Here is a 25,000-nt window from a genome sequence, read left to right on the forward strand (position 1 = left end):
CAAGAACATTTACTTTGTTATTTCTGTAACTGGACTTTAATAAACTGAACATTTTAAGTGTATCAACTTAAATATTATAATTTCAAGTATTGCACCAACTTTAAGGAAAAATTACTTGAAAACTGCATTTAATTAGAAATAATATCAAGTCTGAAAAAATATTGAGATAGAACAAAAAGTAGACTAAGCGTCCGATCAATTTATTTTTTATAAAGTGAAGACAACCATATTTTGGGTTGATTTTTTTTTTTCTCTTTTATTAATCTTCCTCCTGGTATTTCTGGCCCCTTACTGGGCTCATGTTCCATCTGATAACAACTGAAAAATTAATTGCCTTGGAGTAGGGTGGGGAAGGGAGTTGTTTAAACAGCTAATCCTTTAAAGGCTAATAGTGGTAAGTGCGATTCCAGAAGACTGTAACTTTTATCAGAGGAGTATCAGGGTATATGAGAAAGAGTTAAAAGCCAGTCAGAAAGCCAACTGCGGATGATCGGTCCCGGAACTGTTTGCACATTTTGCATGCATGGGCAAAGAACACTGAAATGTCCCCAATGTTTCTACTGTATCCAGCTTCTATCAGCTCTAATCTCTCAATTCTCAGTATGAATTGCTCCCTAGGGGTAGGTTAGAGACTATGGGAAGTGGCCATTATAAGACCATTATTGCACTCTGTGGGGTAAATCATGAAATTATATTGTAGCCAATACAAATAAAAAGCCACGAAGAGAGTTTGTCATTGATATTTAATCAAACTGAATTTACTGGGCTTACATTTTATGTGTGTACAAAATTGCGTTAAATCCAAAGCAACTTACTACTGATATAAGGAAACCACTGTTGTTTTGACTCTCCAAGGTATTATTTATTGTCCTGCATAAGAAATTATTAAAATAAAATTGGAGTCCTTGAAATAACCAATGTTACTTATTAAAGAATTACATATAAATTTGAAAAGTAGGGCTTCTAATATATGCAAACAGCTAATTTGTAAATACTTTTTTAATGCAACAAATAAACTGTTTCTTCCTAACGAAAGGTTACATAGTTGGTTAGAAAATTAGAAACATGCAGTCCAGATAAGGTGCACCATGGAGGTCATGGTGGGGAATCCATGTATAATTTGTGTTTGTGGGTACCCACAGATGATAAAAGAGAATAAAAACCTGAAAATCATACAAGTGGTTTATGAGGATCATTTTAAAGACAAAACCAATTATTTTGACAAAAAAAAATCTACCAATTGAATTCAACAACTACTTTGACTCAGTGTTTCATTGAACTAGCCAATAGTTTCAGTAAAATGACTGATAAACCAATTCATTATTATGGTACCACATAGACACATCCAGAATTTTAAACACTTATTAAATCGAATGTTAATATTCCCAAAGTACCCTCCAAAATATACAAGTGAAATCTTCTAATAAGATTACTTGTGAAAGTTCATATTCATTTAATGACTTTTATTAAAAATGATGTTTTGATTTAATAATCATTATAAGTTGAATTTATAATTTTAGATTTTCCAAGTTCAATCTGGAATTCAGAACATTTTAGTAAATGCTAAAACTCTAAGTACTGGAAATAATTAGAATAAACTCCTAAGGTTAATATAATAGCACCTTTTCCCAATTAGGTCTCATAAATGACCTCTGAATATTCAAAACTTTCAAGCTTAAATAGCTGAATATTTCTAAACAGATACTTAGTGGCTGACAAGATGCACACAGATATTTAGCACTGTTCCTTGGGATTACCCTCAAGTCAATTAATATTATTTTGGGCATCCTGTATTTTAGTCAAATGATGTGACCTCTTATGTAGTTGGTGTGTCTTAATGATGCGAGAGCTCTGAGAAGACCTAAGTGGTCTCTCTACTCTTGTTTCCTAATTCCCTGCTCCACTCTCACTGGCCCCTCAGCTGCAGTGCTGCCATATTGTGAGTATCCAATTCTTTGGGGTTTACTTTTCTGGGTTGGATTTTAATTGAATAAAAGACCTGTGGGAAAGTCTCAAATTTTGGATAAAGAAGAACAGCAAACATAAGTATTTTTAAAAACACAAACATATAGAGATAGTTTTTGAAAAAAGGATATACCTATGAAGGTATGTTCCTTTGCATTTTTGAAGGATTTTGATATGCAAGGAGCATTTATTTAATTACGTCATTGCCTTGTACACAAATCTGTGTGAACTGATACACAGAGGTTGGGACAGAATTAAGCCAAAATCTCTCAGTCATTCAGTAGGTAGGACTCAATTGACCTATGAACAAGAGCATTTCTGAATAAAACGTCTATTCCAGATGCCAAATATCATCCTTAAAACATCATGCTTAGCCATCAAAAGAAATGAAACCTTGCAATTTGCGACAATGTGGATGGAACTAGAGGGTATTATGCTGAGCGAAATAAGTCAATCAGAGAAAGACAATTATCATATGGTCTCCCTGATACAAGGAGGGGGAGATGCAAAGTGGGGGGTTTGGAGGTAGGAAAAGAATAAATGAAACAAGATGGGATTGGGAGGGAGACAAACCATAAGGTAATCTCACAAAACAAACTGAGGGTTGCTGAGGGGAGAGGGGTTGGGCGAAGGGGGGTGGGGTTATGGACATTGGGGAGGGTATGTGCTATGGTGAGTGCTGTGAAGTGTGTAAACCTGGCGATTCACAGACCTGTACCCCTGGGGATAAAAATATATGTTTATAAAAAATAAAATAATTAAAAAAAATAATAAAAACAAACAAACAACCCCATCATGTTTAGTTCCTATTCCAAGTCACTTCACATGCTGACTTAGTCTATGTGCTGTCCTCAAACCTCTGTGTGTGCACAGAACCTGAAATTCTGCTCCGTTTCATGTTTTACCCACGCACAACCTGTCTGCTGGTTAAAGACCAACTTTTGTCTACTTCTGAAGACCAGCTTTGACCATCCAGTTTGCACTGATCTCCCACCTTGTCCCTCCAAAGCATTTTTTATTTGTTTGTTTGTTAATCATTCTGAGGCTCCAAACTATAGAATCTTTGAATCCTAAGATTCTATCAAACATAATTTTATTCAGTGCTCCCATTGCACAGATTAGAAAAGAAGCCACTTTCCAAGAGTTGTAAGCACAGCTAAAGCCAGGACTGGCACACGTGCTGGCTTCTGGAAAGTTTCTTGGAATCTTGTTATTCTTGCTATCCCATGTTGCCTTAAAGAGGTGCACTGCAACTCTTTCTAGTGGTGGCTGTACCAAGTCTTGCCAACGAGGCTATGAACTTCACAGACCAGGAGAGCTATGCATATAGCAAACACCTACTAAACACATGTTGATCAAATGAATGATGTGCCATCAAGTCAGTAAGAGTTTCAGTTGCACTAAATCTAAAAGAGAAAATTTTGGGATGCCTGGCTGGCTCAGCCCATGCATGGAACACACAACTCTTGATCTCAGGGTAATGAGTTCAAGCCCTGCATTGGGTGTGGAGCCTACGAAAGAGATGGGGGGGGAGGGAGGAAAAATCTCTTTCTGGAATTAAGTATTCTTGGAATCCTTTCCATCCAGAATTAGTTCGCAAACAAAGTATGAGACTGGGAAACATGTTAATAAAATTTTCCCTTAAGGTTACAGTATTAAGCTGTTAACTTACTAAAATAAAGTGAAATCAAAGCCAATAGTCATTAACACTCAATTTTCCAAAATACTGATTGCTACCAATCTAATACCTAAGAAAGAAATAAAAAGTAGTAAGAGAGGGTAAGCATCTCTGAGAATAAAATTGCTTGAAAGTTCCAGGACCTATGCCTATAAATGGATGGAATCCTTTTCAATTAAAAGTAAAATTTGATTATGATTACCCCTACTCATATGAAGTTTCTCATTTTTGGATCTCAGAGAGCTCCATGCTTTCACTCATTCTGTCGTGTGAAAATTGAAGGGAAATCAAACACCAGGAGACCACATGTCTTTGGTGGATTGTAGGACAAATGGGACATTAGTCTCTTCTGTGGCCATTAGCAATCTTTCCCTACTTGCCCCCATTACAGATACGAGGGTCATTTAATTTCTTTTTTTTTTTTTAAGATTTTATTTATTTGTCAGAGAGAGAGAAAGAGAGAGAGAGCGCACGCACAAGCAGGGGGAGTGGCAGGAAGGGAGAGCAGACTCCCCACTGAGCAAGGAACCCAATGCAGGATTTGATCCCAGGACTCTGGGATCATGACCTGGGCTGAAGGCAGATGCTTAACTGACTGAGCCACCAAGTCATCCCTCATTTAATTTATTTGGGGGAAAAAAGGTAGGTATTTCTGTAATGTTCATTTCTTTAAGGTACCTAATGTACAAACATCACTACAGGATAATGAATTCTTCTAGGAAAATGCTCCCCTCCAGCATAGAAACATTCCTGATGATTCAAATAAAGGAATCCTTTTAAAGAAACGCCCTCTCTGCTCATTGCTCACCAGTTCATCCCTCTGCATCCCCTTCTCCAATGAAATTACTTTACAGTTTTTAATTACCCAGGGTGTAACAATATAAAAAATTTTATGTACTTAATATATTGATTAACTTATAAGTATAGTATAAAATAATACTGAACAGTTTAGGCACCTCAATTATAACTTTGGTCATGCAGCAGTGCTTAAGTGGTTAATTATATATATGTTATATTATATATGATTATATTGGCTTTGAGGATAAAACATTTGTGTTTGAATCCTGCCTCCCTTACTTCCTAGCTATGTGACTTTGGGGAAGTTACTTAATGTCTCTCTACCTCATTTTCTTTATTCACAAAGGAAGAATAAGAAAGTACCTATTTTATATAGTCATTATGAGGATTAAATGATTTTTTATATATGTAAACCAGCTGGAACAGAGCCTGAGCCATAAGTGATCAATACATGTTAGAAATAGTTATGATACAATTACAACCTTAAATACTTTAAGGGAGAAGATATAGTATAAATACATGAATTAATTTTTAAACACTGTCTGAGCTTAATTAGCTCTAAAAATATTTTAGCCCTTCTCCCAAAGTGAGATTTTTATTACTGTATCAGAAAAGTCACAAAAGAATGATATATGGGCCCCACATATCAGATGCCAGGCATTAGGGTTATTAAAAGTAATCCTAATAACAGCTGCCCTTCCTAAAAAGTACATTTAAGGTAATAAAATCAAGGGAATAAAACAACACAGCATCTCTCAATAATTATTGCAAAGAATTATTTAACAATAACTTCCTAAACACTAAAACACGAAGCCAAAATGTTCATGTCATATCTCAGATCATTTTATTTTTTATTTTTATTTTTTAATATTTGTAGAAGGTTTTATTTATTTATTTGAGAGAGAGAGAGCCCGCGAGCATGGAAGCAGGGGGAGGAGCAGAGGGAGAGGGACAAGGAGACGCCGTGCAGAGTGCAGAGCCTGACTCCAGGCTCAATAGCCTGATCCTGAGATCACAACCTGAGCCGAAATCGAGAGTCCATTGCTTAACCGACTGTACCCCCCAGGTGTCCCAAATCTCGGATCATTTCCAGGTCAACAGAGGAAAGCAAATTGCAAAGTAGAAGGGCTGTCAATGCAAAGCTCTGTACGTGGAGCTCCTATATTTATTCCCCTCAGTCATCCATCCCAGGCCTCATCATCATTTTGTCATTAAAATTATTAATATGCATGCATTGAATGGTCCAGGCCTGCATCACATTTGGCTTATGAAGTCTGATTATATATGTTTAGCTGGAGAAAACTTAATGAACTCAAAGTTGACTGAAAAGTGGAAATTTTCAGAGATCTAGCAACATACACACACCTATTAGGAAGAAACTTTTTCAGCCCAATATTCCTTTATGCTGTGGATTAAGCCAAGTCCCCTGTGTCTGTAATGATGTAAAGAGCTTCAATCTTGCTTTGATAGGAAAAGCCAATAACATGTAACTATTATCTCTTAATGCCAATAATTAATTTAACAAAAGTTTATTGAGTACCTCCTACATATAAGGCACTGCGGGGGCATTAAATATCTATGAAAGAACTTTCAGTCTAATATGGAAGAAATATGTACTCAAATAACCTTGAGACGGCCTGTCATAAGTGCACTAAGAGAAGGAGCCATCAGTGAGATGGGAGGCATTAACAGCTGGAGACATTACCTGTCTCTAAGAAGAATCCCAAAGTATGTATACTCTTCGTGGAATTCCTTTAAAATAACAAAGTAAGAGAAAGCTCAGGTGGACAAAGGAGAGAAATATTTGACTATTCTGGTGATGACTCTCTCTGGATTTGAAGACGGTTAGGAGAGTCATCATGCCATTCTCCCCAACACTGATTTGACATTTATGCACTGCTTACTTCAGCGATGACTTGAGGGGTCTTACAGATTAAAACTGCAGTCCTTAATAATAAGTAGAAGCTACTTCAAACAGGTAAAATCAGTTGTTTCCAGGAATGAAACAGATGCTACACATTTGAAACATCAAAGATTAAGCTTTATTTATTTATTTACTTATTTGTTTTTGACTTACAGGCATAAAGAAAGAAAAGTAAAACTAGTAGAGTCACTGATTTTTATTGTCTTCCTCATGAGATCTTGCATGAAGGATAATAGAGACTTATGTTTAACCTATCTTAAGGAGGGAGTCTATGAAGTCTGTTTTGGATGGTTTTGACAGTCCATTATTTAATTATTGGGCATAACACAAGCCAGGCATCTGTATTAGTACAGACTTAGGAGGACCAATCTTTGTAACAGAAGGATGCAGACAGAAGGTAAACTTTAGTAGTTCTTAACCTGATAAACATGTTGTATTTCTTTAAGTGGATTTGGACTCAAGTTTATCTTTGATTTTAAAGCAAATGACCCACTTGGTAAATAGCGGATATTCTTTCCAACTAGAATCTAGAAATTCACTGTGAATGGTTTAAAAGCTCTTTTTCCCACAAAATGGGAGATTTAAAATACAGCTACTCTGTTTAGTCCACTAACTCCTATTTACTACAGAGAAGCAGTGATTTATGTTTCTTGCTTAAAGAAGGCATCCCCACCTCCTAATTTAAGATAATTTACACTTGGGAGAATTCGAATGCTTTTTGGAATTTCTTTAGATAATTGGAGGGAAACTATTTAGTGGTGGAGAGCTCGAAAGTCTGTTATTATTACCTGACAGAAAGGTACAAAGCCAATAAATGAAATGGAAGTACTTCAGAGGATAACAGTTACTTCTTGTTAGAAGTGAAAAGAATCTATTCAACATGATGTGCAAACTACTGGGCTAGGGGATGATATGGACAATGGTTTTCGTAGAGTTTCCGGTGCCGCAGAGGAAGTATGATGTATACACAAGTAACTTTGATACCAGGCAGGATGTGATCGATATCACTATTGACAAAGCGTTAGGAAAGAAGGGAGGTAACTCCTGGCAATGCAATCAGTGAGTGCTTTAGGAAGGAGGAAGATGTCATTTCAGGTAGGCTTTGAAATATGTGAAAATGTTCATAATGCAGAGACAAGGCAAAGAGCCTTCTGAGTGGAAATGGGGAAAATGGATAATCTTAAATGTGTTGTGGGAACCCTGAGAGCGTGCAGAGGCCATGGAGAAAGGATGGTTGGTAATAAAGAAATATGTTAGAAAGCGGAACAAGGTCAGATGGTGAAGGGCCCTTGAGTTGCATTTTATGGAGTTTAAAATTTATTCTCTTCTAGCTGAAGGGCTATTGATGGTGTCTGAGCCTGGCAGTGAAAAGATAGAAGAGTTTTTGGAGGATTAACTTACAAAGCCTAGACTGAGTGTAGGACACTGGACGTAGGGTTACCAGTTAGGAGGTCACTAAAACAGTGTAATAAGGTAATGATGGTCAGGACTGAGGTGGAGGGATTAGAAACAGAGAAGTGAAGAATTTAGGCTATAGGTCAGGGAGTAAAAAGCCTTTGCATTCTTTGCTTCTAAATTTATACATATGTGCAATAGTTCCCTGATAAACTCTACCGTGGAGCTGGATGGGTATAAATCTCTGTGAAAAATTCTAAAAATTAAAAGAGATGATGACTGTTCATAATTCATATACAATTTTGGTTAGTCTTTGTATTTGTTGTTTTAATTGCTCAAGGGAGAGGAGAAGTTGATTCCAGAAAGCTTGGGTGTTAGAAAGTGGAAGACAGGAAGATACTGAAAATGAAACTCTATTGTCCTCTTTGTGATTGTGATGCCAGTAGCAGCAATGGCCACAAAAACTCATTAAGGCTGTTGATCCTTGGTATCAAAAAAATCGATTTATTTTTAATCTTTAGTCTATGTTCTTATGTCACTGTAAAGGCTTCATCAAAATAAAAAGCTTCTGCACAGTGAAGGAAACAATAAAACTTAAAGTCAACCCATGGAATGGGAGAAGATATTTGCAAATGATGTATCTGATAAAGGGTTAGTATCCAAAATATATCAAGAATTTATAAGGTTCAACACCCCAAAAACGAATAATCCAAATAAAAAATGAACAGAAGATATGAACAGACATTCTGCAAAGAAGACATCCAGATGGCCAAGAGACACATGAAAAGATGCTCAATATCACTCATTATCAAAAAAATACAAATCAAAACTACACCTGTCGGAGTAGCTAAAATCAACAACACAGGAAATAATTAGGTGTTGGTGAGTTCACAGAGAAAGGGGAACCCTCTTGCACTGTTGATGAGAAGGCAAACTGGGGTAGCCACTCTGGAAAACAGTATGGAGTTTCCTCAAGAAGTTAAAAATAGAACTATCCTATGATCTAGCAACTGCCCTAGTAGATATTTACCCAAAGTACTAATTTGAACAGATGCACATGCCCCAATGTTTATAACAGCACTATCTACAATAGCCAAGTTATGGAAATAGCCTAAGCGTCCATAGACTGATGAATGGATACAGAAGAAGTGGCATATATATACAATGGAATATTACTCAGCCACAAGAAAGAATGAAATCTTACCATTTGCAACAATATGGAGGAAGCTAGAGAGTATTAAACTAAGTGACATCAGTCAGCCAGAGAAAGATAAATACCGTATGATTTCACTCATGTGTGGAATTTAAGAAACAAAACAAATGAGCAAAGGGGAAAAAAGAGAGAGAAATGCAAACTAAGAAACAGATTCTTAACTATGGAGGACAAACTGATGGTTCAGAGGGGAGGTGGGAGGGGCGGGTTAAGTAGGTGATGGGATTAGGAGGGCAGTTGTTTTGATGAGCACCAGATGTTGAACGGAAGAGTCCAATGACTAAATTGTATACCTGAAACTAATCTTACACCGTATGTTAGCTAACTGGAATTTGAATAAAAAAAAGAAAAAAAAGAAAAATGTATTTTAAAACTGAGTATCAAAGGAAAAGGGCATTAAGTATGGCTATTTTCTCAAGTCCGAAAAATCTAGTATTTTCAGAGATAAGTAACAACAACAAAAAAAGTAAGTCTTTTTAAAAGTGGGTAACATATACCTGTGAGGTTTTTGCTAAGAATGTCCCAATAATTGGTGAATTTTTAAAATGTCCCTACCCTACCATCAGCTTGGAGACTAATGAACTCTAAGACAGGGGTCCCAGTCCCTGTCCAATCTTAACCAGCAGAGATACCTCTCTAGGCCGACCACCCATACTAAGGCAGAAGAATTATTACCTGTTCCCTGAATGAGACCCATGCTTTATACCTCAGTTGCCTTTGCTCATAATCCTCAAATCCTTCGCACCTCTCTTTCCTTATCTCTGCTTAAAATTAGGTTGAAAAATTTGATTACTATTTTTGCAAGCAAAACCTGTCAAATAGCAATAATTTCATAAAGTTCACCCTAAAAATCTACTTCCTGTTAGGCCTAACTCAAAGCTACAACCTCCACAAAGCCTTTTCTGATTCTCCGTGAACCTACACGTAAGGCTTTGGATTTACAATTTGGTTGTAGGGCTCTTCCTTTATTTGGTCTCTCACACTATGTGCATCTGACCCCTCTATTAGAGTTTTTACCTCTTTGTGGATACAGACCCTCTGCCAGTTTTCAGCACAGTGTGTTGCACACAATAGTTGCTCATTAAATGTTTGTTCAACTTAAATGAATGAAACTTATCTCTGTTCTATGCAACCAGCCAAGCCTGTAGCAGAAGGAAATGCCAAGTAGCAACTGATGTTTATACTTTAGTTTAATCTTTCCATTTTACAGCCCACCCTCAGTAGTGGTATACACTGAAAACACAGAGGACTAACTACATTAACAGACTGATTCGTTGCTTAGAGAAATGTGTTGCTTCTTCAGTTGTGAAATCTGTAAGTACCCAAGGCACCAATGAAAGGCAGAAGAAATGTTAATGTTTGCCTATACCCTAAAGCAAAGAGTCAAATTATAATGGGGAAGTTTAGCTTTTTAGATTGTGGTCACACAGTATATTCCCTAGAGGAATGTAAATTGTCTTCCTTTGCTCCTTACTCAGGACTAAGTAAAAGGTCTGATACACTGTTTCTGGGTTTTGTTTCATTCTTAGAATAAGAAAGGACTGTGAATAAATTTCTCTTAAACTGAGACATTCAAAATGTATTTAAGCAAATAGATGTTAGACTGTAAAGAATCAATGGAGTGTCCTTATTTAGATATTATCAATGTGACAATTAAAATATTTACATAGTGTCATTATGTCTGAGAAAAACTCAGTGGTATAATATAAATCTGATTGAGCCATTCAGTAAAACAATATTTACTAATACCAGGAACCTAATGCTAAAATCTTAAAGTCTTAAATGTTATGGTAGATGCCAGAAAATGCTATGAAAAAAAATTTACAGTTAATGGCTCCTATCTACAATACCGGTAATTTCAGGAAATGTAAAGTTAATTTTATCAAACATTTACAAGTCAAAACTAAATGTAAGACAAGATTAAAATTGTTTTTGCATTTTACTCATAATCTTTACTCATTATAAAGATTCCCTTGTATCTTTCCTTTAGATAATCCTAGTTATTTCAGAAAAACTGTAATACATTTCATACAGTGTGCCTACCGAGAAGAGTAATAAACATTTTTTTTTTTACAAAGAGGTATAATATATCTTTTACAAATCTTATAAGAATATTTGTACCCGGGCACCTGGGTGGCTCAGTGGGTTAAGCCTCTGCCTTCCGCTCAGGTCATGATCCCAGAGTCCTGGGATAGAGCTCCGCATGGGGCTCTCTGCTCAGCAGGGAGCTTGCTTCCCTCTCTCTCTCTACCTGCCTTTCTGCCTACTTGTGATCTCTCCCTCTGTCAAATAAATAAATAAATAAAATCTTAAAAAAAAAAAAAGAGTATTTGTAGCCTTTCCCCCTGTCCTAGCACACCACAAGGATAAATATGCTTCCATCAGTAACTATGGGTCTTTACTATAAAAAATGTTACTTCCAGGATAATGGTAAAAAACCTATCCTCATAAATAGTGTTAGGGCCCTAATGCTTCAGTTTTACTGTGGAAATTGACTTCGTTTGACCCAATATAGCAATCTTAACCCAGGGAAATGAACTTATATTTGCAGTTACTTGGAGAAACATACTGAGTATATTGAAATCTGTGCAGTCCCTAACCATGCTTTACTTCTATTTCTGTTTAGTTGGACACCTTCAACTTACATGGGATACACCATCTAACTCCAACAGAAAATATTTATATCATACAAATTCTTTATCTCTTACTTATCATTATGGCCCAATTGTTGATTAATGGCATTAAGAAATATCAGAGTACATGGAGTATTGCTATAGGCTAATGCTGTCCACTGATTTGCAGAGGATTTGACTGTTTCACAAAACAACATCAAAGTTTTTCTAGTTAAAAGGAAATACCTGGATTAGGTGGGACTTTCTTTTAACTATCTACCATGTCAATCTAGTTCTTGGCACATAACTGTTGCATGAATAATGATGACCACTAGTATATAAGTATTATAAAAAAATCAAAGTATAAGATTAGCACTTTAACTATCAATTTTATATGTGCTTGAATAAAATTTGATTTAATTATTTTGTATTTGCTAATGGCACAGCTCTCATGTTTATTACATAAATATCCTTGTTTGTAGATGTAAAATGAATTCCAAAACATAAACACAAATCTTTTATTAAGATGGAAAAATGTAGTTTTATGAGACTCAATTTCTGGTTTTGTTTGTTATTTTTGAGTAGCTAACTTACTATTAACTTATATCTTAGTAGATATAATCACATCAAATAAGTAATTTCTAAAAAGTTTGGATTTTTTTTTCCCCCAAAGAACAAGTTTTACTGGAATACTGGTAAAATAATTGATGTTCATTTAGAAAGCATATGAAAAATGGAGATTAGGGAAATTCAGTTTTAGTCATTTCCTTCTAGCACATATACAAGGAAATGATATAATTATATTTGGAATTTAAGGGTAGATTTATAAAAATTACATTTAGTTATTTCCATTCGTATAAAGTCATGTTGAAGTGAGAAACAATTCATGTGTCTTAAACATTAGTAACTCTTAAACATTTGTTAATATTTTGTGTAGGAAGTATTTTAGTTTAACATATCAAAGAAATAAGCTAATTAATAAAACTAAAGTTTTAAAAGGAAAAGTTTGTTTTTAAAAGAGAGTATTTTCTTAGTACTTCTTAAAATGAGAAATGATCTTAGGCTAATTCAAGTAATTAAATCACAAAGTTACACTGTTATTAAGAAATTATTTACTTAATTGTACTTAAGATTTTATTCTTTTGAAATGATAAGGCTGACTTCTTCCACTAAAATATAGATTTTATATTCTAAATTAAGCACACTTTAGAAAAATATGTAATTCTCTTATTTACAAAAGTCAGTAAGAAGTCCATATAAATAAAACAACTAGACATTATAAATTCACTATTAATTAATTAGGAAATTATAAAACCTATCTTTACTAGTATGGCTCAATTTTTTCAAGTTTATTATTTTTCAAAATCTTCTTTTTTATAAACTAAAATAACATTTATCACAAAAATTTACTGATTGAATTATCCTTATTTTGATTGAATGAATCTCCACATAGCTACCATTAGAACAATACTCAGAACTACTACTCCAGTATTACCTCATTTCAACAGACAGAAATTCCTCTTCCCAGAAATGTGTAATCCTTAAGAGGGAGAGAAACACTGGAGCAAACAAATGATTCTTCATTCTATATATACCTTGCATTGTTTGTTTTATTCAGAATATAATTAGAAAATGCCCTACTCGATTCTCTGTACTTTTTTTGCCTTGGCTAAAGATAAACAGACAAATAAATTTTAATTTTTTATCTTAAGGTCAGAATACAACTTTAATCCTAATATATTTAATAAATCTTATATCTCCCTTAATCTGTCACCTAAAAAACCACACCCATTTAGTGTATGATTGCAAAGGAATATTATTTCCAGATGATTATAATAAAAGTTTCTTTTCTAAGATACATTGCCTGTCTAAACGATGCAGTTTATAATTCTATCCTACACCCATAGGTCTGACCCTGAGATGGAGTTCCAAAGTTCCATTTAAAGTCAATAGAAGTTCTAAGAAATGTAACAAAAAGGTGGATTAAGGTTAACAAACATAATTTTATAAATTGCATGCATATATATGTGTATCAAAATTTCTCTAAGATTTCTTGCCCTTCTCTTCAGCAGTATATTGAAATTTATTCAAATTTATGCAACATTGTTTAAAGAAACGGGATTTTACAAGATTTGAAGGCTCACTCCCAAATGATTTCAGATAGTGCTCTTGAAAAAACATAACAACAAAATTCATTATGATTTATCATTCTATTTGATTGATAACAGTAATAGATGTGACCCAAACAGCTGTAATAAAATGAAAATACAGATGTAATTGCTTTGATTCTAGATGAGCACAGATAGATTTTGCCCATTCTCAGAATCACAGTAGTTGCCTGTTGAGATACAATTAGTACTATTCCATTTTGTGTCTCCCAAATAAAAACTTTCAACAAATGTCTGGCTATGGAGTGAAGGATCTTTATAATTCTAATCAGTTGGCCAGTGAAATAAAAAAGAAGTTTAAATTGCATCTTGACACTCAGCCATTAAGTCAGCTTTGGGGCTGCTCCAGAACTCCATTAAACCATTCATCCAGGACTTGTGTTTTTACCCTGTTTCTTGGACTAAGTCTCAGTCAAACTGTCAGAATGGGTATGAGAGTACACAAAAGGTTTGTCCCTGTTTGGCTCTAATTCCCTCTTTGATAACTTGGGTTCTGGGTCCTTAAAGACTTTGGCTTCCAAGTCCTATAACTGGGTCCTCTGGCTGTGGCTAGTCCTTCCCGATGTGGCTTACTCATTTTTCTGGACTGCTGTCTATTTCCCTTTGCCAAATGGCCTGATGGTATACCTCTCATCCACTGCTAGCTCTTGATGGAGCTATCTCCTGGATACCTTTACAGAGATGATTTTCCTCTGGGTTTGCAGATGTATGGTTCATGTCATTAGGTCTGTCTAATCCGTGAGACTGGTTGCTCTGCTGAAACACTTCCTTTGCTCAAATTAAATGTAGGACTGACTCATTGTTCCGTTTTCATCTGAACTATGCTAAGTTATGCTCTGTTAGTTTTAAACATGAGATTGAAATAGGGAGTAAAACCAATATTTACCTCTCATTCTAAATCTAATACGTTTTGTCCTTTTTTTGACCTGCTAATTAGCAAAAGGATCTTAGATTTAATGTTGCAAATGTAAATTTTTCTATAGTAAGGTAACATTGTCTGACCAATGAATATTTTTGCTCCCGACTTTTAACTGTGTTGATGATGCTACTCTCTTTTTAGTTTTCAAAGATTAAGATAACGCTGAACAAACTAAAGAACGTGAATTTCCACTAGTTATATTAAACTAGTTGGTCATCTGTTGCTTATTCAAATTCTTGAATTCTACTCTAATGACGAAAACTGCATATGGAGGGTAGAGGCCCTGAGATAATGTTCTAAACTTTATTTTTTAGTGCCAAAGTATTCAAGTATATTGTGGTTCTTACATTAATGATCAATTTCAAATTCTGCCAAAGTAGTTAAAATACATATAATTTTAACATATATTAAAATATAATTTTTATCATGGAAAGCAACTTCACATTAAGTAATAGTCTGAAATGATAGCTGACGTTACATAATAAACACCTTTAGTCATAAAATGCCCATCGTCACCAAATACACATCTACTTCCCAAGCCTGATGTCAAAAGCTGAAGTTAAAATACCATATGGGTATATAAAACAAAACAAAACAAAACAAAAAACACCTTTTTTCCCTGGTCGTAGAGGTAGAACAAAATTAATATGGAATAACAATATTCATTTTTTAGCAATTCAGTCAATGACATTTTGACCCTCAGAGAAAGGAAATTTCTAAGGCTCAACTAGTGTTAGTGCAAATGAAGATGTACCTTCTAAAAAAGTAACTTCTTTAGATATGAAACAGAAGCAGTAAGCTACAATACTGTCAGCTAAAAGTTTTCTGACACACTTTGCCTAAATGGTGGGGATTCGTACCATGGATGTCAGATATCATCTGTACAGTTCTATAAAAATCCTTCAAAACCCTATAGGAACCCACAAATTTCCACAATTGGCACGGTAGGGATACAACACCTTTTAGCTGAAGGCACTGTACCTCTGGGAGGATCTTTTTATTAAGAGGAACTAGAATGAGTTGTAAGTGCCACATATGGGGACCGGAATAATGTAAAAAAGAACGGCAGCCACTGAGCCACACTTGTAGCACTTAAAAAAAAAAAAAAAGATGAGATGATAAAGAGCTGGCATAATCATAAGTTCTGTACAATCACTTTGGAAAGAGATCTCAAAGCTAACTAGCAAAGTTAATGAAAAGTTCAGAGATTAAATAAAAATGGAATTAAATCAGAATGAAAATTAGGAGACCTAGAAATGTTAGGACCAAAAAAAAAAAAAAAAAACCACCTTAAAGGTGACTGAAAAGTTGTGAATTAGAAAATCTGCAAAAGCATATGTAAAGCAAGGGGGGAAAAGCTTTTATGTTTAGAGCTTCATGATGCCTCTTAATAATCCAAAATATCAACAAAAATAAGTGTGGGCTTAACAGGCATTAAAACAATGAAAAGGGAGCATTCTACTTGCTCAAGTTGTCAGTCACTTTCAACTGTTTTCCTCTGAAATACAGAGCCACTCCAATTTTAAATGCTTTTGTCTACAGAGAGATCTAAGGTCTGTAGGGATTTTATATAAAATATCACCAACTAAAGGTGTAGGGTCTGCAAATTCTACATGTGCCTACAAAGAGCAATTTAAATTTTAAGGCGGCCAAAGAGAATAGGAGGAAGAAAGGCGGTATTATATGCTTAAATATTTTCATTATGCTTCCAAACAATTCATGATTTATACTAGATTTTCAATATTGTTTTACAAAATGGGAGTCCAGAAGTCCCTTTTAGTTGTGTTGCAAAATGTTATTGCTAGGACAGGCTGAGGTTTATCATTGAAATGACAGAAAAACTGAGGTTCTCAAGAAGCATGCTGAAAAGAGGACAGGGACATAGAAGGTATAGAAAGTTCTGGGGCACGTATAATATGTGTTCAACACCTTAATGAAAGAGATTACTGAGATCCCCACAGTAGTCCTGAAATAATGCTACACTACTCCTTTTATGTGATGCCTCAGCTTTTGATTTCCTTACTCTAAAGTTTTGGCTTCTAAGAACACAACAAATTTATTTTCTAGTCTTATATGAACCGTATTAACTTTCTGATTCTATATAGAAGATCATTAACTCTCAAACTTCAAATATTTGCTTTAATAAGAGGAAGAAAATATAATAATCACCTGCTACTAATATGGAATATTAGCAAGTAGAACTTTGAAATGACATAGAGGCTAAAAGGATTCAGGAATGACATGTAAGAAATGATCTGAAAACTCAACAGTAGGAGACTCTAATAATCAGAAAGGGCAACGACATGACAATAGAAGGCTTTGTGCGTAAAGCCCTCAATACAAAACCAGTTCAGGAAGAGCATTGATTTTGATCTCTAGAAACAAAATTTGAAAATATAAAAATAGGAATCTCATTTAACATTTTTCAAGAGAAAAAAGGCAATTCTGAGCCAACCTATGGAGAGCAAGGAGAAACAATTGATTAGTAAAAAAAAAGAAAGAAAGAAAGAAACAACCAAGTTGAGCTGAATAAGGTAGGTGTATCACTAAACTTCTCTTTTTGATTTAGGTTTGCAAGGAGACAGGAAATGGAATGATTCTATTATGAGATTACCTTCCAGCTCTGGTCTAAATGTTTTCTTGTCTTTTCAGTCAAGTCTAACACATTGGAGAAGAGATTAAGTTCGAATTATTTCCACTTGAACACAATAGCATCAATCCTCTGTAAGTAGTCTTTTTAAGAGACAAATATTGATACAAAATAGGAATCTAAATTCATTTTTTTTCATATTCTATAGAACTCTGAGAAGTCAATAAGCAGGGAATATTGACATTGAGGTGCATAAGGGAACATAGTATTCTAAAACTGTAATGATACACAGATCAGATTCTTTTTTTTTTTTTCTTCTTCTTCTTCTTTTTAGAAAGAGAGAGAGAAAGGGAGAAATGGGGAAGGGCAGAGGGGGAGAGAGAATCCCACCACAGAGCCTGATGATGATCTCGATCTCACAACCCTGAGATCGTGACCCGCACCAAAATCAAGAGGCAGGTGCTTAACTGACTGAGCCACCCAGGCGCCCCACAGCTCAGACTCTTAAGGGGTATTTTCTTTCCATTGTTCAGACCATGATGGCTCTAGAACTCTTTTGACAGCAGAGAAATAAAGATTAAAAAAATCTATTTGAGGGGCGCCTGGGTGGCTCAGTGGGTTAAAGCCTCTACCTTCAGCTCAGGTCATGATCCCAGGGTCCTGGGATGGAGCCCCGCATGGGGCTCTCTGCTTGTCAGGGAGTCTGCTTCCCCTCCTCTCTCACTGCCTGCCTCTCTGCCTACTTGTGATCTCTGTCTGTCAAATATAATAAAAATAAAACTTAAAAAAAATCTATTTGATTGAAAAGACTCAAAACAAGTCTAAAACCTTAGAATATAGAATCTATATTATTCCCCCCAGCTTTAACCTTTCCTACTTTTTGCTAAAATACCCTCGAACATTCGATTTGATTAATAATGCATTAATTTCAGTAAATTATTTTCTTTTTAATTCACCTTCAACAAAATAAACAAAATCTAGCAAGGTCTGGGAAGATAATCACAAATGAGGTGAAGGGGCTTGCTACTTACTATTCAGATAAATTTGAACAGTTATAAAATACATATAAACTAAATAATTAAAATTAAAAATAAAACTTCACAGGTACACTCCACCAATATTTAGAAAGATCTATTAGCTCCCACATGAAGATGAACATTGTATTTAGTTATCTCTTCTTCCCAAAAGTCCTTTGTTCCCCTTCTTCCTCAGCGTTCCAAGAGAACCCTGGATTTTCCTCTTGTAGGGATTACTTCATGAAGTTAAACCATTTCAAATAAATTGATCTTCCACAGTCATTAGCATATGGTTACTGACTACCTACTTTGCATGGTCTGACGTGTCAGAGATTTCATATACTGTAATGTGTCTAAAACACAGTTTCTGTCCTTTAGCGGGGGACATCTGCAAAGCAAGCATGCGGTAAGGCATGAATGTGCGCATGCTCACACCGAGGCCACGTTAGTTGCAGACCGTGGTACAGGGAGTAAGCTCTCCCACGTGCGGAAAAAATGTGGGTCCTGATAGCACAGCTAGGGGGGCAAGCTTCCGGGGAAAATAGGACCAGGCTCTTGAGGAAAAGTAGGACTTAAGTGAGAGAAAGAGGATGAAAAGCCGAAAAAGGAAAAGGCAGAAAGGCAAGAAGCGAAGGCAGAATGAACGCACTAGTTTGGCAAAAGCCTTCATTCAGGGCATTCTAAGAGTAAAACTTGGGAATGGAGAGAAACTGTCAAATGTGGAGCATCAAACTGCAGAAGACGGATGATAATTTAACATGTTCTGTTCTCCAAAAATAATTTGTTAAGAAGCATTAACCCATAGCTATTCCACTCTTCTAAAGCTTCAAAACATCTCTACCAATCCCAGGAATATGTCTACCTTCTCTGACGTCACCATTTGGATTTGGATTTTACCATTTTGGAGTGGAGTAAAAAGACTAAACAAAGTTCAGTTTCCTGAATCTAAGGACACTTATGTTCTTGGATTCAACAAGCAAAATGGTGAACATACCATTTTCCCTCTTAAGCCTACCCTCTTGTGACTTCTATTTCTCTTTGAGAGCTTCAAAGGTTGCTATGATTTCTCCTAATTCCCCTCTTTCTCCCCGGCATTCAGTGGGTTATCTTGCCTGTTCCTTTTTTCCACGGCCCTTCTTGTATTGATTCCTTGCTCTCCGTGCCCAGTCTTGTACTTAGCTCAGGCACTGCCTACCGCAAGAATACATCTGCCGCTCTCAGTCTCTCTGTATCTCTCTTCTGTTGTCTAGTCTCTCCGAACTCCTGAAATCCTACCACCTGTGAGGGTCTTTCAGCCCACTCCCAGATTACTCTTCCTAAAGCACAGTCTGACAGTGTGAAACTCACGCTCCTAACATCACCAGGCTTCATACCGACTGAGACAAACACTGCAGCTTGATGTTTAAGACCCTCACCAGTCTACTGCCACCACTTCATATATTCTAAGTTCTATTTTTCTTTTTATATTTCTAAATTCCTATCAAACCTAATACTCAATGTTTTCTAGGCATAGATCATGAATTCCTGTTCTGGGCTGGTATTATTCATCTGAATTGTTAATTATCTATAACCTCGGATAACATTTTTTTTTCCTCAAACATCTCTTATCCTGCTGACTCTGACTGAGTAACCTGCTCCCTCCCATTAATTTCTGTCTCATATGGTTTCCTTCTGTGGATTGGCTTACCTCATGAATTATAAGACGGGGTGAGAGGAAAAGGAAAAGGATGGCCAAGGAAACTAACCACATGTTTATGGAATGCCTTAAGAAAGGCATTAAGATGTAAAATATCTTAGCATTATTTTTTAGTTTCATTTAGAATAACAGTGAGGTATTGCAAGATGTAATATAACTGTGTACATAGCACTATGAGGGACACAGGGAGGAATCACTATCTTTCAGGCGCTCATTTCATCTGAAAGAATCCTATGAGGTAGACAATATTATTACTTACCTCATTTTCGGTAGAGAAAAATGAGGAAAGAAATGAATCCTACTCAGTGACTAAGTGCTAAATCTGGAATTGGAACCCCTACCATCTATCCCAAGAGCCCAAATACCGGAAGCCGTATGCCTTTCTGTCTCTCCCTCACTATTGCATTAGTGTAACTACTCCCCTCCAAAAACAAGGACCATGGCTCCATTTCAAGGCACCTAAGCATGCAGTTTAAATGTTCTCTAACAATTCTTTCACTTCTGTTTAATTTTTAAAGTACACTGAAGTGCATTTAATTATATGCAGCCCAATTTTGATGGAGAGAATAAGATAATATTTTTCCCTTATACATAAAATGCTTAATATTCTTTGGGTACAAGCATATTAAAACCCTATAAGGATGAAGATATAGAATACTGAAATGACATTCCATCAATAATATTTGACGTCTAATATACAAAAAGTTAACAATAGCAGAAACAGATTCAAAGAATGAATGACAACTCGATATTTTACAAGATAATTAAAATTTTGATTAAATTTATATAATTTAGGAAAAGACCCAATTCAGTCTTCCTCTAATTTTTGTCTTTTTCCAAAATCCACTTAAACAGTAAGCCAAGGGAAGCTTTCCTTATATCTCTCTATGGAAAATACAGATAAATGTTTTTCACATGCACTAATTCACAGAAGCAGAAAACGTACGATATGCTGACTACAAACATTTTAGTTTTATAAACCCATCAGGCATTAAATCTATGATTTTTATATGTTATTTTACACACCCTACTCTTTCATTGATATATTTCACATTTAACTGAACTAAATTGATACTAAAATGAAAAAATCTAAAATAGCAATTGCCAAATGAAAAAATACAACTAACCTGGCAATGCCGTCATTTGGCCCCATAATTATCTCAGGTTGTAAAATATAATGTTAATAAATGATTTGATTGAATCATTATGTTTTTATTTTAATATTCTTATCACTGGACACTTAACAATTAAGAAAACACTTCTCTGCCTGTCCTCTCTGTATGGTACACAACTACCACTACCCGCTATAGACTAACACGGGGAGTGACACCAGCAGTTCCAACACCTCCATTATGAACACCTTTCATTTTTCTGAAATAGGGCTTTTTTAAAAAGGGGGAAAACAGGATCTAACTCTTGTTTGCTCTTTAAACTTTTATTGTTTTAGCATTTTATAGAGAGTGCAAGCACCAGCATACTCAGGAGAACTGCTAAAAGTAAAAGGCCTCAAGCTACCCACCGCCTAGCTGATAGGATAAAGCAGAGGTATAAAAACTTTTGTCTGATTGCTCACTTTCCGTGTTTTAGAGTACTGCTACTCTCAAGAGCATATATTCATGTTCTTTCTACTTCGAGTTTTATTACTTCTTTTGTATTATTTAATACATCTAAAGACACTTCCAAAAGACAAATTTTTCCATTTTGAAAAAGTAATGGTTTGGAACCTGATAAAATACATTAATGTTCACAGTGTGTTTTTTGCAAAGGTGATAGAGTAAAAGCGCTATAAAACAATTAGGCGCATGATCTTAAAGACATTAATATGTCAAATAGAATAAGATGTTTAAAAAGTCAACAAAAATAATATCCTAGGAAAGGTCAGATGGAAATAGGCATGCATAAAGACCATGTTTCTCATTCGGGTCTTTGACTAGATCTCTAATGCAGAGATGGGGAAGAAAATATAAAAATGAGAGAAAGTACCATTCTTACCTCAATAACTTGAAATTAGAAGTATATGATGTTTAACTCTAGGTGGTACGGACATTAAGTGTCGACTCATCCTAACAACTGGATGATATATATGTTTCATTATTCAGATTATAATTTTTTTTCTCCTGAATTCTAAGTCCTACCAGGTCAATACTTTTTAGTAAACAAGAAACTGATATGCTTGGCCTACTGAACAAGGCCAGGCATTTTTTAAAGTGTCATACACATTTCTGAAATCCACAATACATCAATTTTTAATACATCTACTCTCTCAGCTCCATTAAAAAGATGGTAGGGGAAAGATTTTAGAGTAATTAATGATATAGTTAGCTGCTAAATATTAATAGGAATTGTAGTCTTGCATAAAATATAACATATAAACCTTGCCAATACAGACGCACCAGTAATTAAAGTTGAATATGTAATTACACTGATTTATAAGACAGGCAAAAAGTTACACTTTACTAGCTTCTATGTAAACTGTGGGTAACAGTTAAACTTTGCATTTTACGGTTTATAAAAACGGGCAGTATCTTGACTACAGTTCATAAATGGTTTAGAGACCTGTAATAGTAGTAAAAATTACGACAACTTATTCCATCATGAATATTTTTATTGCACCATACAAACCAAACTGTGATAATGACCCATAAGATGTAGACTCATCTTAGATACTGCTCTACCCCCAAGAGAATGTTAGTACTACTAAGAATTTGTAGAGTACTGCTGGTATAACAATTATGGGACATTGGAGAGAATCTAAAAGATGCATTAAAACTGATTTTGATACACTTCCTCGTATCACGAACATGGGGCAATTTAACTCCCCTTAAAACTGTATTTTGGACTTCTATACCACTAGAAACTTCAGATGAATACCAAATGTTGCAAGCATATGCGTCCGGGCCCTTCCGGTTGCCCGGCCTGCTAACCCACTTACATGTGCGGCTGTGGCGAGCAGCCCGGACTACTGTTTCCGTTGCTGTCGATGTGGTCCAGGGAGCCATTGAGGTCTTCGTGGACGGCCTGCAGCAGGCCACTGGAGGCGTTATTGATCAGTCCCGGGTTACTAAGCAAAGGTAAACTGCTCTCTGCCAAGGCAGCCTAGTGAAACGAAGAAGGTGTAAAACAACTTTGGAAATGCCCTTTAAGATACTTCTTTAAAAGAAGACTGCTCTTCATTGAATGGGTTCGGATCACAGAATGGATGTTTTAGAAGCATTTAAAGAAAACATACAGGGAGGGCAAAAGTTCCAAACGGGCAGCTTGCGGCAGGGACATCAAGAAAATTAAGTGTGATGCGAAAGCGTCCACACAAGCGCACCCAGCAAACTTTTTTCACTCGTGTTTCAGCCCTCCGCATGCAGAAATGTTGTATTCTCCCACGGAGTGAAAAACCCCAACACAAGCAGTCGCTCTGCTTTTTAAAAATGACCAGGACTTAGCTCAAAATAAAGAAGTCCTGACATTTGCCTCCTCTGCATAAAAATTATATATTATAATTAAACTTTAAAGTTTTTGCCACAAGCACCATGTTCCCCAACACTATGATGTGAAATCATTTATGACAGCCTGGATAAATATTAATGCATAGCCACATGCATTTGCAAAAGCTTCTATCAATCTAGCATTTGCAGGAAAACCGAGTGTTCCAGATTTTGCCACAGGGTGTCCTTCTTGCTTCTTCACATCAAAAGCAGCTTGAATTAGAACCAGTGCTTTCTACAGTACTAGGTACTACAACTTACTTGGATGACAAACCAACTCTTAAGAACAGTCACAATCCCACCTAAATACAAAGCATGCCAAACAAAACAACAACAAAAAGGCAAAACATTCATATACAAGGATACTGGAAAGGTGCATTTAATGATATTACCTGCAAACTGGCATTAAGAGCTGCTCCATAGCCTAAACTGGTAGGTATATTTTTTACTAAGGTTGGGCTTCTGGAAGAAAAAAATATAAAGATGATCTCTAAGTCAAAATAGAAAATATGTGGATATCAAGAACCCTAGCTAAAACATATGTTCTGGCCTGCTGTCTCAAACTACTGGTCCAGAGTGAAGGTATCTAAGGCCACAGAAATGAGATGATAGATTTCAAATATGTAATTCTCTACATATTACATATCACCTCGGTCCAGGAATATAGAAAATTTAGACTATGACATACAGGGAAAGTGGGGCGTCACCTTAGGGATCCCCTAACCCCATTTCTGGCTATGTGAAGGTTTTATTTCCAAGAAGAATAACATTCATATAAAATTTAAAAAATGTAAATATACAACACAATTACCAATTTGATGCAATCAGGAAATAATTAATAGTTAATTTCAAGAACACCACGAATTAACATAACAAATTACCATAGTTAATTAAATGACAACATAATGGATTAACTATTTCTTGAATGTAGAAATTAGCACATACTTGACTACAGAAATCAAAAGTGAAGGGCCAATAGTAGGTAAAACACATTCAAACCGTGTCTTCACAAAATGCAGCAGTGCTTGGGGGAGGTAGGGAAATGCTACATGGTGTTAATTTATTAGGCATAAAATGTGTCCTATTATATTTCTGACTTAAGTTGGTAGTCTCATTCTCTAGGAAAAAAAATAGTGATTTTAAACTTCCTAGTGAGTCATTTTCTCACACGACCATATCTTGATCATCTCAATCACTATAAAATGTAGCTGACAATGGTTGTGGGAAAAAAAGCAGGGTGGATCCTACTACTAAAGTTTGGTCTGGAAAATAAAAGAGTATTTAGGAAACAAAATCCCTAATTTTTTTTTAATAAAGTCTTAAATTCTTCATAAAAAAGGCACTTTCAGGAACACCAGGTATCTAAAACATCAGCTTTATTTCAAAGTAGCCTTTTGTGCTCTATTAGAGGTGAAGATAGGATTGTATAAATCCAGGGTGGTTATCTCTCTCTAGAAAACACATTCCATACAGAAACAAATTTTTTCGGTACAAGTAGGATGCTGAATAGGCAGCACAGCAACCCAAACAGTCCTACGATGATTTTT

General features: G+C 35.5%; 1 protein-coding gene across 40 annotated transcripts in view; it reads right to left on the bottom strand.

Moving 5' to 3' along the window:
* The window catches only part of FOXP2 (forkhead box P2), a 547,754-nt gene that overhangs the window by 6,461 nt on the left and 516,293 nt on the right, over positions 1–25,000 (bottom strand). For all 40 annotated transcript variants that reach the window (XM_082692999.1, XM_082692975.1, XM_082692972.1 and 37 more), the window contains 2 exons: positions 23,846–23,915; positions 22,907–23,070 (listed from right to left, as the gene is read on the bottom strand). In XM_082692999.1, the coding sequence (XP_082549125.1) occupies positions 22,907–23,070; positions 23,846–23,915 (234 nt within the window). The remainder of the gene's footprint in view (positions 1–22,906; positions 23,071–23,845; positions 23,916–25,000) is intronic.

This window comes from Mustela nivalis (genome assembly GCF_964662115.1).
Source record: "Mustela nivalis genome assembly, chromosome: 12".
In the NCBI taxonomy this organism is placed as follows: Eukaryota; Metazoa; Chordata; class Mammalia; order Carnivora; family Mustelidae; genus Mustela; species Mustela nivalis.